At 52.9% G+C, this 15400-nt stretch overlaps 5 protein-coding genes across 5 annotated transcripts; 2 read left to right on the forward strand and 3 right to left on the reverse strand.

The window, feature by feature from the left end:
- Positions 1 to 313: 313 nt before the first annotated feature.
- On the forward strand, positions 314 to 1774 carry MYCFIDRAFT_109490 (uncharacterized protein; the record flags this gene model as incomplete). Its single annotated transcript, XM_007925795.1, has 4 exons — positions 314 to 493; positions 544 to 1005; positions 1039 to 1387; positions 1452 to 1774. Coding segments are annotated over 4 exons (1314 nt in total), but the record flags the coding sequence as incomplete, so codon positions are not given.
- MYCFIDRAFT_202670 (uncharacterized protein) lies at positions 1706 to 8528 on the reverse strand (the record flags this gene model as incomplete). The annotated part of the gene is made up of 3 exons (XM_007925796.1): positions 1706 to 4149; positions 4218 to 8002; positions 8504 to 8528. 3 exons carry the CDS (start codon positions 8526 to 8528, stop codon positions 1912 to 1914), a joined length of 6048 nt encoding a protein of 2015 aa, XP_007923987.1. The 3' UTR covers positions 1706 to 1911.
- A 992-nt stretch (positions 8529 to 9520) lies between these two features.
- Positions 9521 to 10395, reverse strand: MYCFIDRAFT_162439 (uncharacterized protein; the record flags this gene model as incomplete). Its single annotated transcript, XM_007925797.1, has 1 exon — positions 9521 to 10395. A coding segment is annotated over exon 1 (615 nt), but the record flags the coding sequence as incomplete, so codon positions are not given.
- A 1513-nt stretch (positions 10396 to 11908) lies between these two features.
- On the forward strand, positions 11909 to 12849 carry MYCFIDRAFT_63221 (uncharacterized protein; the record flags this gene model as incomplete). Its single annotated transcript, XM_007924494.1, has 2 exons — positions 11909 to 12132; positions 12186 to 12849. 2 exons carry the CDS (start codon positions 11909 to 11911, stop codon positions 12847 to 12849), a joined length of 888 nt encoding a protein of 295 aa, XP_007922685.1.
- Positions 12850 to 13685: 836 nt separating this feature from the next.
- On the reverse strand, positions 13686 to 14597 carry MYCFIDRAFT_14225 (uncharacterized protein; the record flags this gene model as incomplete). Its single annotated transcript, XM_007924121.1, has 1 exon — positions 13686 to 14597. A coding segment is annotated over one exon (912 nt), but the record flags the coding sequence as incomplete, so codon positions are not given.
- Between the last annotated feature and the right edge of the window lie 803 nt (positions 14598 to 15400).

Below are 15400 nucleotides of genomic sequence, written 5' to 3' on the forward strand. Positions count from 1 at the left end.
GTTGATGGCACCCTTGCATGCGGAAGGCATCGAAGACGATAGACATGATGTTCAGTGCAGTAGTCTGGATGGTCCGGGACGATCACGGGATGTCTTCTTTGAGGAGTCTGCATGCAATGACGATCACGGCTACGTCGTTTGGCTTCTCTCTTCGCCCGAGATTATTGTCACTTTTGTCTCCGACCTCACATCACGATAGCAATGCCGCTCAAGGTGTCGTGACCGTCTTGACCAAACCTGCTTCACCGAATGGAGTCGATGAAGAGCTTCCAGAATTAACGAAAATATGACAACTGCAAGCCTCCTCCATCGCATCAGCAACGAGTTAGGCTTCACCACACTCGTCAACTCCAGCAAAGATGTCCACATCCTGCTCACGACCAGGTTCATCCGAATGTTCGCATACGGCTCAAGCACTCTGATTCTGGCTCTCTACTTCGCCAGTCTAGGCCATAGCGACACCAAGATCGGTCTCTTCATGACACTGACACTCGTAATACCTCTCCAACACATCCCATCAGTACCAAAACTGACATTTCCTAGGTCGGAGACGTCCTCATCTCCCTCGCCCTAACACTAGTAGCAGACACTCTAGGCCGTCGTCGAATTCTGCTTGTAGGAGCAGCTCTAATGATGTTCTCCGGAATCATCTTCGCCACATTCTCCAATTACTGGTTCCTACTCTTCGCAGCGATCGTGGGCGTTATCTCTCCCAGTGGAAACGAAATCGGACCTTTCCGTGCCGTGGAAGAGTCCACGCTCGCACATCTAAGCGAGGCGAACACGAGATCAGATATCTTTGCTTTGTACGTTGTAGCTGGGACTTTAGGCGCTGCATCCGGTAGTCTGGGCGCAGGATGGCTTACGCAGAGTGTGCAAAGTCGGGGATGGAGTGAGGTTGCGAGTTACAGATTGGTTTTCTGGGTTTATGCGATCATTGGAGCCGTGAAGGCTGGAATGACGCTCTTGCTCAGTAAGAATTGTGAGATTGAGAAATCTGAGCCTGTGCCTGGAAACAATGTGGAGCTGAGGCAGCAGAGAGTGGACGCGGCCGAGGAGCAGCAGCCATTCCTTGAAGGTGACGATGCGGGAGAAGAAGAAGAAGAAGAAACCCCTCCGCCTAAACCTGAGCCACCGAAGAAGCCTCGCTGGTTCCAGCTGTCGAAGAAGTCGCAGATCATCCTTGCGAAGCTCTGCAGTCTATTCGTTTTTGACTCGCTCGCGAGTGGAATGGTTCCAGCATCGATGATTGCATACTATGTCTCCCGCAAGTTTGGCATTGAAGAGGGTACGCTTGGCACAATCATGGCAAGTGCGCAGTTTGTGTCGAGTATGGGAAATATGCTCGCAAGCTCAGTGGCAAAACGAATCGGGCTGATACGAACAAGTAAGTTGAGATCATTCGCGAGGATCAGAGCGATTGATTGATGCTGACATTCTGACTGATGAAGTGGTCTTCACACATCTACCGAGCGCAATCTTTCTTGCTCTACTTCCGGTCCCATCATCACTTTTCATGACCATCGTGTTACTCGTTGCACGCTCGTCATTGGCATCTATGGATCAGGCACCCAGAAGTGCCTTTCTATCCGCTGTCGTCCTGCCCGAGGAGCGGACCGCGGTTATGGGTGTCGTCAATACTGTCAAAACCACGAGTCAAAGTTCCGGGCCCTTGATCACGGGCATACTGGCTCAGGGCGGCCGCTTCTGGATTTCGTTTGTAGTAGCTGGTGGCTTGAAGGCTTCCTATGATCTGGCAATGCTTTCCATGTTCGCGAGCACTAAACTGGAAGGGGATCGAGCCAACGCAAGGTCTCACAACGCTGACCAGCATGAGTTGGCGACGCAACAATCAAATGAGTCGCAGCGTCAGGCGACGACAGATAATGCCTCTCGTGGATAGTCGCCGGATCAGAAATTCATCTTCAAAGCGATTGTTGGCTCTCGGTCCGTGGGGTCTCGTCTGCTGTTGCGATTGCCGGCCTGTGACTTGAGCACTTGCGCCATCAGTTGCTTGCGCTCTCCAGCCATGCTTGTGATCAGCGCTCTGAACGTGGCGCTGTCGGCAGCGGCAAGCTCCAAAGTCCTAGCTGCAATGCCTGCATAAGATTGCGGTCCGTCTTTGGCGGCACAACTGAGCAGCGCATTCAAGACGAGAACGACTGCCGGTGGCTTTTGCGCCGGGGACAACTTCGCGACATATGATGTCAAGGTGTGCGCCATTACCAGCTTAGATTCATGCATTCCTTCCAGCTCCGGAGCTTCTAGAATGAAGCTGACCGCATGTGAAAAGGCCAGACGAGGCGCAACCCCTTGGAGCAGAAGAGTTCTGTAGCAGCCAGAGGCCACTTTGGTGGTGTTCGGTGCTGCGAGACTTTCACGAAGCTCGTTTATGTATCGGATGATGAGCGCATCATCGGTCTCGAACAAGGACTGCGCCGCCGACAAGAGAACAGTGATTGCAAGCAAGGTGTTCTTCTCGCAGGGTAGACTGGCTTCGGTCTCTCGTTTCTGGGCATTTCTCAAGATGGCCAACATGCGTCTTAGAGCGTTCTGGACCTGTTGTCGAGTGTTTGGTCTTTCATCCTCGGCCAAGCTGGCAATGAATCTTCTGAAGATCGGAAGTGCTTGTGGCAAAACCGCTGCTTGGCAGCTTGCAGTGCTGAGGATGGTGACAAAGATATGGAGAATAGATGCATGGAGATCTGTCTTGATAATCGAGGGAAACACCTCAGACACGTCGACCAGAGCTTGGAGTGCTGCGCGAACAAGTGCGATTGCTTCCTCGGACGTCTCGAGATGCGAAGCGACTGGTGAGTCTGCGAGACCCGGCACCAGTCCAGCGATGACCAGGATTATGATACGCGTCAGCTCGAAGAGCTGTTCAATGTCGTCGGATAGATTTTCGCCGTTGATCGGAGTTTGCTGTCCCTTTCTTGACGATGGATGCACTAGGCACAGGTTGCGAGCAATCTCAACAATCACGCGCTGCACGCCGAGGCTTTCGGTGAGGACCATTCGATCGAGCAAGTCCATCGTCTCCGAAAAGACAACCTCCTGGTATACTGCATTGCCTGAGACTGACGGTCGGAGAATCTTCTTCAACGCTTCGAGAATGTCCAGATTTCGCTGCCGTGCAAGCACATCATCGTCGACGCTGCGCACTGCCAACGATTCGAAGGCCAGCCCATACAGGACGAAGAAGAAAGCGACAGGCTCTTCTCGATAATTGATGCCTGTACTCTTCCGGACAATGCCATTCACAGCACCTGGCTCGCCATCCCCATTCTTCTGATCAGTATGCTTATTGTCGAGAGCGTCAAAGACGAATTCGCTGTCCTCGTCAACCAAGCTGGCGATGGCATCCACAAGGCTCAGCCAAGAAGCATGATAGAACTTCAGAAGTGTTTCTCTGTTCAATGCAGCATACACCAAATCCACGTCGGCAGACGTCGCAGGAGTGGCAGTAGTTGCAGAGATGTCCGGCTCAAATCGCAAGCGTGCGTACTCGCGCAAAGATGAAATCCAAAGAGGCACAAGCTGGCCAATGTGCGGCTTGACGACTTCGATCAAGTACTTTTGCTCGCCGCTGGCGATTTGCAATTCTGCCCAGGCAGAGAAGACTGCCGTGCGAACCATAACCTGAGCATTTGCACTCAGCGCTCTCAAATCGCCAATGCTGGCTGTATCCGTATCGCGCGAGAAACTGTCTAGCGCTGACTCGAGCGTCTTCAGTATCCGGCCCATGCGCTCTCGGTCAGTCACAATGCCAGTAGCGATGAATGTAGCGCAGACATTCACGGCTGCGGCAGCGAGCTCAGGCGATGAGTCGGCTGCAAAAGCCGGTGTCAACGCCGAGCTGATCTGTGCTTGGTACTGTTCGAGCAGCATCGCTTCAGCGAAGTCTGGGTCTGGCGTCTTGCCAAACATCTTCAAGATCTGGTCGATGATCTGCATACCCACAACTCTCAACGCCGCAACACCTGCGGTCGAAGCTGAAAATGCAATCCGGATCACGTCGGCGACCCGGGCTTGAAGTGCTGCCTCGCCAGGACTATCGTCAGTTATGGCGGCTTCCTTACGGATCATCGCGATCAGGTTCAATAGACACTCCATGGCGAAAAGACGCACTTGCCAACGCATCAACTCCTGTGAGACGACGGAGCCTGGGCGTCATCTTCTTTCTGTGCGCCGGCTGTGATTGCGAAGCCAGCGACTTCTTCATCTTGCAGGTCTGGCGCAGCAGGAGTGGTGGGAACTGCTGTCTTTGGTGCTTGTTCAGATCTTGTCATCGTCTTCGTGAGCACATTGTTGCATCGCTGGATCCAATCGCCCGGATCACTCGACCCGTTCTGCTGCAGCCAATTTGTGAAAATATTCTGTATTGACTTCTGGTCTGGTTCAAAATTCAGGTATTCCCAAAGGCGATCTTCCAGACCAGGTCTCGCAGCACCTATCACCTCTGGCGTGTCACGTCGCATCAGCGTAAACATCCCATGCAGCGCAAGGGAAGATATTTCTGGAGACGAAGAGTCGATATCGGTTTGCAATCGCCGCACATAAGCGGCAAATTCGCTGTATCCTGGCGCATACAACGACAGGTGTTCTAAGCACCGCAGGCTCTCAAGCAAGACTGAAGGTTCCTCTTCTTCAGAAAAGAGACGAACGAGTGTTAGTATCATATCTCTGGCCTTGGCCATGTCCTGCAGGTCTGGTCCTAGAACATTGATGATTGCATCGACTCCTCGAGCGATTGCTGCAGAGACTGGCAACTCCATCTCCATGTTGGAGGAGGCTTGCGCCAGCGTCTCTTCGTTGTGACCATCCGAAACGTAAAGTTGACTAAGCATGCCGATTGAGCTCGTCACGTACGGCGAGAAGTTGAGGCCTGCCGACTCCGCAATTTGCGCGAGGCTGTCGAGCGCCCAGAAATGGACCAAAGGATGAGTGTCGGCTGCGAGTGACATCAAAATGCCTACGATGTTCTTCATATGCAGGCCAGCAGCCATGCCTCCGAGCTGCGAATGGATGTTAGCCAGAGCACTGGCACAGCCTGCGCGGACGTGAGGCTCCCGGTTCTTGACAATCTTCTCAGTCAGCCAGGTGACCTCAGAGCCGGTTAAAGCTGTACCAGAGCTCAAGCAAAGTCGACCAAGTGCGGCTGCTGCAATAGACCTGATGCTTTGATCTGGATCCTGGACGCACACATGAAGCAGACTCTGAATAGACTGTTCAGCTTTCATGTTTCTCAGCTCTCCCTTGGTCGAGCCCGCGTCACCGGTCGCCACTCGAAGTGTCGTAAAAAGGGCTAGAGCTACATTGGCAGTGATGGCGACCTTTCTGAATGGCTCTTTTGGTAAGACTGCACTCATGGATCCTGCAATCTGCTCCAGAGTGCTATCTTGGATACGTGGCGATTGTAGCGGGAAAGCTAGCGCAAATGCAGCTATTGCGGCATCAACGGCTTCTGTGGCTGGGGGACCAGGGCGGTCGTGTTCGCCATAGGCAGCTCCAAGGTAGCAGCATGTGGCATCATTCTCGATTGCTTTGCCAACAGGCGAAAGTATGGTCTCGTCAATCTCGGACTCCACCTCATCATGGCTTGACCAATGCCTTTCTCGCTTTCCATCGATCGGGCTTCGCAGGTCAAGGCCGTGGATGCGACCTGTCACGCCGAAGCCATAGTTATCTCCGAGATCCCAGATGCTCTCCAAAGAAGCCGCAGCAGTGGCAATTGCAGCAGCGAGCGAGTTTGGAGCATCATGCTCTACATCCGAGAAGGACGCCACAGCGAGTGGCAAGATCGTTGATGACGCAGTGGCCTCGATGCTGCCTGCTGGGCTGAGGCAGAGTAGCTGGGTGAAGCACTCGAAAACACGTCGTCTGACCATAACCTCGTAGTCTTGGAGCTGCAATGCTGCAGTCAGGCGATTGGAGGGCTCGTCACTGGTCCTTTTGGAGGGCAAATTTTGTAGGAACGATACAGTATTCTCCAGCATAGCCGACAGACGGCGTGATATATCAGAGGTCAAGAGCCGCTGGTTGAACGTGAGAAAAGCTTTGATTGAGCCAAGGGCGCACTCGCGGACGTGAGAAAGGTAGCTCAGCTCCAGCATGTTGCGTTGACCCATGTTCTCTTTCAGCATCGGCTTGGGTAGAGCGTTCCTCCACAACAACATGAGTTGTGCTAGGTGTATTTTGACGAAGTTCGGGCCCAACGACATGAGTCCGCCTATCATAATCCAAGCTACTTGCAACTGGCAGCTCGAATTGCGCAGATCGGTGCTGCCACTGGACTTGAGCAACTCAGTGGCTTTCTGAAACACGCGAGCGTACACATCGACCGATCCATATAGAGGATGATGCGTAGAAGTGCTTAGAATAGCGGCGAGGCCGTATGCGTAGCCCAGACATCTCCGTTGACTCTGCCTAGGACCTCCAAGCAAGTTAAGCTCGCGACCCACGCTGTTCATGCAAATCGTGACTGTCGGCAGTAACTGCTGTGGGCAGGCGAGTACGAAAGTCCGCAGTGCTCGAGCCGCTTGGATCTGAACAGTGAAGCTAGGATGCTGCAGCACTTGAATCAAACCCTCCCGACAGTGCTCGGCGATGACTGCGACTGCGGAGTCGATGCGATGTATGAGTGAGCTCAAAGCACTGATTGCGCCTATCAGGACAGCCTTAGGAGGCTCTGGCCGCTCCTTGACAGCTTGCGGATAGTCTTTGATGATATCGTTGATCAGGAATCGACAAGCGTTAAGCTGCGCCGTTTCGCCTATCATGCTGCCAACAGCACGTTCCAGGATGAGGCGGACGTACTTGCGTGCCATAAGCTGTCGATATTTGTTGTATTGCCATCCAGCATAGTTTGACAGCTCATAGAACAGGTGCCTTGCGATCTCGCCATATTTATTCTCAACGACGCTCTCTCCCAGTGCTCTCAAGACTTTCACGTAGCAGACTGCTATGCCAGCACGGCCTCTATTCGGCGTTGATGGCTTACAGAACTGCGTGGAGAGGATCTTCAAGATTTCCTGCAATGTGAATGACAGAGCCGTTGCTGGCTTATCCGGAGCAGGAGATGACGGTCTTCCTGCGGAGTCCTCTTCCAATTCTTCCACTTTATCGTTCTTCTTCGACTTTTTCGGCTTCTTGGTCTTGAGAACATGCTTGCTTGCGACCTCCGTGTAGCTCTTCACAAGTTGCGCAGCCAGGCATGATGCCGCAGCGTGCCGTACACGCGTCGATGGACTTTCCATCGCTCTCCATACCGCTGCCTGAAGCTTTTCAAATGCGTTCGAATCGTCAAAGTAGGACGTGGTCTGAACCAGCTCAGTGAGAGCTTCGAACGCCGATTGCTGAACAAGCAATGACTTGTCGCTGCCGGCGGCGTTCCGAGCTTGTTTCCAGATTGCGCGTCCAAGCTCTTCATCGATAGCCACTCTGATGCCTCTCGCGATACGTGCACATGCTCGGAAGATGGCACTGCGCAATCCTGCATCACTTGCTGCAGCTTTCAAATGTTTGAGGATGGCATTGACAGCCAGAGGCGACAGACTTGTAGCACTGTCGCCAGCTGCTTCGAATATGGCGCCTAAGCAGTATATTGCCGCATGCTTCGTCTTTGGCTCTTTCTCCCTGCCAGAAGCTATTACAGCCACTAGCTCATTGATAGACTCATACAGGACCCGCCTGCTTTCTTTGCTGAAAAGGCTTGCCCAGCATCGCCCAACATTCTTCCTGATCACGCGCGAAGGCGGTGGAGAAATCAAGCATATGACTTTGTATAGTTCCTTCTTGATGTCTCCTTGCACGCGACTGTTCTCTTCGTCGCTTAGTCCTTCGGCATGGCGCGCAAGGTCGGCAGTAAACGTTAATAGGTATAGGCCCTGTTGCTCGGAAGGCAAAGAACGGAGCTTGGGCACATCCAAGACGAAGGGTGATTCTGGCTCCCTAGCATTGGCTGCTGTTTCTGTTCTCTTTCCCGATTCTGTTCCTTTCTCTGTTGTAGGTTTCGAGGACGGCGTCGTTTCTGACTCCGCCATGTTTGCTGTATACTATGACATTAGAAGCGCAGTCATATGCTTGAGGCACGCAAGGAATGTGAGAGTGTAGCAAGATCAGGAGCTGTCAGTCAAGTCCAAGTCCAGCTGTGCGCGGCGCGCGGACGGGGCTCCGCGCCGTCTTTTCCGACTTTCTTTACGTTAGATTCTGTAAATGAACATGGCTCCAAGCAGAGGACTATTGCACCTCGTGGGCATCCCATCACATCGCTACACCTGCCGGCAATGCCGTCTGCAACTACGAGGCTTTTCATCAAGCCAGTATGCAGCATCTGGACACTCCCGATGGAGCAAAATCAAGCACGACAAGGCCGTGGTCGATTCGCGCAAGAACAAAGCTCGATCCATCTTCTCGCAGGAGATTGCAACAGCCTCGAAGCTCTTTGGTGGCGATCCGAATTCAAATCCACGACTCGCTGATCTGATCACGAAAGCAAAACGAGAAGGCTTCGCCAAAGCCTCCATCGAAGCAGCAATCGCTCGCGGACAAGGAAGGTCCATCAGTGGCGCACACCTCGAGAATGTGACAGTCGAAGGAATTCTGCCAAATAACGTGGCAATCATTGTGGAGTGCGAGACAGATAACAAGCTCAGGACTTTGGCTGATGTCAGGTTGGCCATGAAAGAACACGGTGGCACCACAACGCCCACGAGCTATTTGTTCACGAAGAAAGGTGTGATAACTTTTGAGGAGAAGCATGGCGTAGGCGTGGAAGAAGTGCTCGAAGCCGCTCTAGAGGCAGGTGCGACTGACGTCGCGCAGGATGAGCATGGACGCGTTGTTGTGACTAGTGAGCCTGAAGAGTTGAGAGCTGTGGGTGACGCTGTTAGTGCTGCACTTGGGCTGCCAATCGCCACTTCCAAGATTATCTTCGATCCGAATGAGGACACAAAGGTCGACGTGCAGAGTGAGGAGGCTGCCGGAGAGATCGTGGAGTTTCTGGATGAGCTGCATGAGAAAGAAAGCAGTGTCCAGGCAGTGGCAATCAATGTCGCTCAGGGCGAGCTTTCAGCGGATGCTTGGAACGCCCTTGCAACTCGAATCTCCAGCTAAGTTGGCAGAGGTCATGACAAAGCAACGAGATGCCTAATAGAAAGGAGCATAGAGATAGAAAGCACGAAAGCGATGGCCGCAGGTCCCTATTAGACTCTGAATACGATCTTCCTTCTACTGACCCTCTTCGCTCGCAGGTCGTCCAATGCCGCTGGTATACAGTACCATCAAGTCCAGCTCCACGCAAGTCGGCGCGGTGGGCACTGATTGTGCTCTGGTATATCTACCGGGGCCAGCAAAGACATCTTGATCAGAACTTCTTACAGCGTAAAGTCGCCCACCTCTCCACCCCACACCCCACCTCAATGCAACAATGTCAACGCAAAGCAACTCCACCGGCCTCATCCGAATCTCCTCCAGCCTGTTCCATGGCTGTAGCCGGGGAGTCCAGCTCAGCTTGATACTTGAATGGACTGCTTCGCATGTATGAGCATGCATTATTCCACATCTTCAGCTCATCCAGATACGATATCACTTGGCCGAGCACGTTCGTCGTCTTCTGATCTTCTCTATCCTCGAATTCCTCAATCTCGACCAGATTGTGCGGCTCGCTTGCAGCCTTCTCGATGCTATCATCGATGAGAACTGTGTTGGTGTGGTCCCACATCATATCGGGTACAGGATTGGAGGCCTGGATCAAAGTGTCATTCCAGACCCAGGAAAGCTGTTTGTAGACCTGCACTTTCTGATTGTACGCTTCCGCTGGTATTCCAAGCTTGTCGCGTGCCCAAATTGCCGCAAGATCCCTGTACTGCTCATGCGTGAAGAGTTCCCGGCACATCGGGTCCACATTCTCTGGCTTGGCCGAAGACCACACCATGACTTTGTGGTTGGCGAATAAATAGTCCAGAAACGCCGTCACATGAGGTCGCGCTACAAAGACTCTTCCTCGATTCTTGCGAAAGAGAAGAGTGCCATTCAGGTCAAGAATGACGAGGAGCGGGCGCGGCGCATGCAGACGCGTCGGTGGTTGAATGGCTGCATCGAGATAGTACTCGGCTGGTTGCGGGCGATCCATGACTCTAAGGCGCGGCGTTGTCTTCTGCCGGCGCTGATAATGATTTTGGTGATGAGTGGGTGGAATCTTGAGATTTGAAGGTGCAGTGTTCTGGTGTTCGGCAAACTCCTCGAGCGCGTTCTGGAGTACTTTCCGCTGTTTCTTGGGAGCTTTGTTCGCGTGCACTGGTTCTGGTTCTGCGCCGTATCTGGAATGTTTGTTAACACTCCACAACCTTCCAAGCACTTTTGAGGCTGCGACTGACCCAGCCTGGTGTTGCTGCGGCTTGAAAGCAGGCACATTTGCATTGAGCTGTGACCGCGTGCGCGAGGCTATAGGAGCACTGTCTGGAAATTGGTGCTTGGTCAGTGGCTGTTGGTATAGTGGGCGATAGTCATCGCCATAGCACTGCGTGGGCGCACCCGCTGCGTACCAATTTCCTGCTGCTTCGAAGCTGCTTTGGCCCGACGGCGGGGCTTCTTGCGAATGCCACTGCTGCTCTTGCCATGCCCAGTATCTTGCGTAGTCATCTGACCATCCGCTTGCTCGATGCTGGGCCTCGCTATGGACAGCTTGCTGACGCGCGCACTGAGGCCATCTGTTTCCGGTGAAGCGGGCATCTTGATTGTGGTACTCGTCTGGTTGTGTTGGTGGAGAAGGCGGCGCAGGAATTTTGGCGAAGAGCGAGCTGCGAAAGCCGCCGGTGTGGTCGTGGGTCTTGTTTCGCGCAGTCACGTATGCGTGTCCGTTCTTGCTGCCAAAGTCCTCCTCATAGCCACGCATCTTCAAATTTTTCTTGTTAGCATGCTCGCTGTCTCGCGGTGGTGAGACTGGAGTATGATACCTGTTGGCGGCGATGAAAGACATTTTGCAGCTTGTGCGACGTTTGCGTGGGTGGTGAAGCTGCAGGTGCAAACGGCGTGAAGCGCTGTGCTGGATTGCGAAGGCAAGAGCGAGGTCGAATGTGAGAGGCGAGGAAGACTTGGCAGCCTGTCGTTTGCGCGAGTCATGCATGCAGGCCTGGCTTGGCTCGACTTCTTTGCCACGACTTCTTACATATGTACTTCACTTGATCGATGCTTGACCGTGATGCTTGGCACGCTTCCTGCCTGACCTTCCGCGCCATGGCAGATCTTCATGCTTTATCTAACTTCTTCGATGCTGAGCGCGGGAGGATAGGAGGCGGGAGGAGATTGGGTGGCGCTCCTTACAACGCGGTTACACGTCCGTATACCAAATCGGATGCCCGAGGAACCTACGCCGCTGCACTTGTGCTCCTAGAGATACTTCGCCTTACCGCATCCACCACACGCGTCAATACCAAACTTCACCGATCTGTGCAGCGAAAGGCGGCGGGATGCCGTCGGACGTCCGCTTTGGACAAGCGCCGCAATGCGAGATCCCTAGTCAGATCCTGTAACAAAGTGGCTCTATCACAATGTGGTCTACAACTCACCACTGTACTTCGACTTCACGCTGCAAAGTGACCATTTCCAATGTATCGCTGTGTTCGTGGCCCGACACTCTTTTGACTACTCACCCACACTGTCTTTACCTTCGACGAACGCTGAACCTGGCACGAACGTTCTTTGGAAACCACGATACACTCGTCCCGCAATGTTGACTCCTGAGCGTCGGAACAGCCTCTCACTCGGAGCGCAAGATGAAGATGAGAAGGCTGGCCTCGTGTACAGAGATGAGCCATCAACAGAAAGAGCAGCTGAGGCACAAGATGCCCCACTGGAATATACTGTTTCCTCGAGCAGAAAGCTTGTCTTTCTGTCGTTATACTTCATGCTCAACCTGTTCTTGACGCTCTCGAACAAGGCTGTAATGCAGAAGGCGAAACTGCCTTGGCTGCTCACGGCACTACACACTGGCACGACCGCGATAGGATGTGCCTCATTGCTGGCGATGGGACACTTCGAGCTGACAAGGCTAGCGACGAGAGAAAACGTCATCCTCGTGGCTTTCTCAAGTCTCTTCACACTGAATATTGCCATAAGCAATGTGTCGCTGTAAGTGCAGAGGAGACTACGATGCAGAGAAGGATCGCATCTAACAGATCTAGTGCTCTTGTCTCTGTACCATTTCACCAAGTCCTCCGTTCCACAACTCCGATTGCTACACTCCTTATCTATCGGATATTTTACGCTCGAACATTCTCTCAGCAGACTTATCTCACCATGATACCCCTGATTGTTGGTGTTGCTTTGGCAACATATGGCGACTACTACTTCACTGTCTATGGCTTCTCCATGACACTTCTCGGTGTCGTTTTGGCCGCACTCAAGGCCATCGCCAGCAATCGTCTGATGACAGGCACACTGAAGCTCTCGCCTCTGGAGCTGCTTTTCCGCATGGCGCCACTCGCAGCAGTTCAATGCCTGTTCTATGCCTGGGGAAGTGGGGAACTCGCGAGAGCCAGAGAAATCATCTCGACCGACAACATCTTCACGCCATATTTCTCGATAATCTTGGCTACCAATGCCGTCGGAGCTTTCGCCCTCAACATCGTCTCATTCCAGACGAACAAAGTTGCAGGAGCACTCACAATTTGCGTTTGCGCCAACCTGAAACAGATCTTGACTATTGTACTTGGAATTGTTCTCTTCAGTGTACAGATGACATTGCTGAATGGAGTTGGGATGGCTATCACCGTTGTTGGAGGAATATGGTATAGTAAGGTGGAGCTGGACAACAAGCGAGCAAAGGCTGCAAGCGGCGGCTCATGAGCAGTTATGTAATGCCTCTATTGTCTGAATCACGATCTCAAGGGAAGTCCGCTGATACTTATCGCTATCAAAAATTTTAATACTACCCTTCTAGTTCGGAAAGAAGACTCGAGAGCGAACAAGAAAGACTGCATTTGGAAGTCGCGACTCGTCTGATTGTCGCGCTCAGTAGGCATTAGATTCGTACATTATGCTCGACGTGGCTCGCATTTATCATTTCGCGAGGATCACACTGTCCGCAAGCCGGTCGTTGAATCGTTCCGCGTGCCCTGTCCGTCGGGTATATACTAGTCCTCCTCAGGCTCCTGCTTGATCTTGCCTGCAAAGATTGGTTCTTGCTTGATCTTCTGCATCCTGAGACTCTCATCGTAATGCCTTGCGTCAAAGCTCCCCTCTCTGGAATCAGAGCTACCTGTGCTGATAGTACTATTCCTCTTCGACACAGTATCTGCCACGCTGAGGTCCCCGTTACCGTACAAAAGTGTCTCCGTCGCACTAAGACGGCTGGGTTCATGCGCAGCAAGCATCTTGCGAGGTCTTCTGCCGCTTGCGCTGGAAGCGGAGGATCCTCGTCTTGTGCGACCCTCTTTGGCCGCCGTAGTCGGTCGAGAGTCTGGCTCAGGCGTACATGTTCGAGAGTTTTGTCTCGACACCGATCCGCTCCGTGAATGCGTACCTGAAGCCGTGCCATCGCGAAGGATGCTTCCCCTTCGCTGTTGTTTCTTTTGTTTCAGACTTTCATGCGAGATCTTCTCGCGGATCGCCAACTTGTCCAGCTCAAGCTGTCTTCGGGTCTTCCGGCTCGAGAAAGGATTGAAGCGAACATTGTTCCAGCCTCGCCACCCTGTCCACCAGAACAATCCTCCCTCTCGCTTGGCCACCTCTCTTCGGCGAATGCGCACCGCCGTCCGAAGCTGAGCCCTGCGTGTGTTCTCACGATCCCAGTACTCCATGCGAAAGTTGTCCCAACCTTCGCGGAAATCTGGACTGAAGGGTTTTGGTAACAGCAGCACACGAATGACATCTCCGCCAGGTGCGATGTCCTCCTCCAAAATACCATGCTTCGCAGCATGAGCATTCCAGTGATGCGGCTCCTTGTTTCCTGTGCTTTCAATGTCTCGCGGCACGAATTGGAAGTTGACCTTTGCTTCTCGGAAGCACCCAGCCATGTCTAGCACGGCCAACCAGCTCATCACTTCACGCAAGAAGCCACCTCGGACCACAACCACTTTCAAATTGAAGCCTCGGAGTCCGCGATTTGTGATGCTGACGAACTTCCTCGGCCAGCGAACGCCACGATCGTACATGCCTGTGGCCCAGAACAGAATGAGAGTGACGATGCCTGAGCACAACGCCAGCTTCTCGCTAGTTTCCACGATCCAGTATACGGACCCGCCGACTCCAGAGCCATCTTCACGAGGTCTGAAGAACAACAGGTAGGTGAAGCCAGTAATCCAGGCAATGAGGCACGTAAACAAGATCAGATGCAGCCGTAATCTGGTGCGTAAGGATATGTATTGCAGCCTCAGACTGCTTTCCAGAATGAGCAGATTGAGGTAGATCTGAGGCGGAGAGGACGGCACTGCTTCTCTTGGATCGTGTACGGTTCCTGAATGTGCTGCTGGCGGGATTGGTGCTGTCACTGAAGGTGTTGTTGCAGCATTTGCCTTGGCATTTGCCGCAAGCTGTTCGGCAGAAACATCTGGAGGAGGCGCACCCTTGACGATGCGGTCTATAGGGTCGGACATAGCTGGAGTTCTGTCTTCGTGGATGCAATATGTCTTTTTGGAGCGATCGCCCGTAGACTGAAGCTGTCAATTGTGTCGCGCTCTGTCCCGCCAGACAGGGGCCGCGAGACGGGCCTGCCGCGGCGATGCAATTGGCACTGACGACCTTGTCAGACTGGACCGCCAATTTCACGTTCATTGACTTGGGGATGTTGAATTGGAGCTTCTGGAGCTTGTTCGGTGTGGTGGTTGTTGCGCGCACTCGCCTTCGCACGTGAACCAGCCAGCCAACAGCCTCTCGCCATCGCCGGCCCGCGCCTCAGCTTGCCGGCTGCGTAGAATAAGCGAAGCACCTAGGGACAAACCATCTATGCTTTTCTCCATAGCGAAGGTGTACACCAAATTTGCTACATAGGCCAGGGAAAGTTGAAGGATTGTTCCGTAGAGTGGCTTCCCGCTTGCAGGTGATGCTCTGTATATACGTCAGGTAGAATTAATTTCATTAGAATATTCACTGGAAAGTGTTTTGTCGCTTTCAGCTGTCTCGATTGCTTCCTGCCCTCGAGGGCGACGACCAGACAACCAATCGCTGAAAATTGATGTGACAAGTCGGAGATCCGTCTTCGAGAGTACTTCTACAATCTCTATAGCTTTGCTTTGGTATAGTAGTCCTTCGTTGTTTGCTTTATCGTCTTCTAGGGCTACCATCGCAATCTGACGCCCGTTTCATGTGTGAAAAGTCCCTAACATCCGCAAGTTTTGTCTACCTCTTGCAATTATCTTTCTATATGTATCCGTAGCTCGGTCTATGGGATCATAAGTCG

This window comes from Pseudocercospora fijiensis (assembly GCF_000340215.1).
Source record: "Pseudocercospora fijiensis CIRAD86 unplaced genomic scaffold MYCFIscaffold_2, whole genome shotgun sequence".
Taxonomy (NCBI): domain Eukaryota; kingdom Fungi; phylum Ascomycota; class Dothideomycetes; order Mycosphaerellales; family Mycosphaerellaceae; genus Pseudocercospora; species Pseudocercospora fijiensis.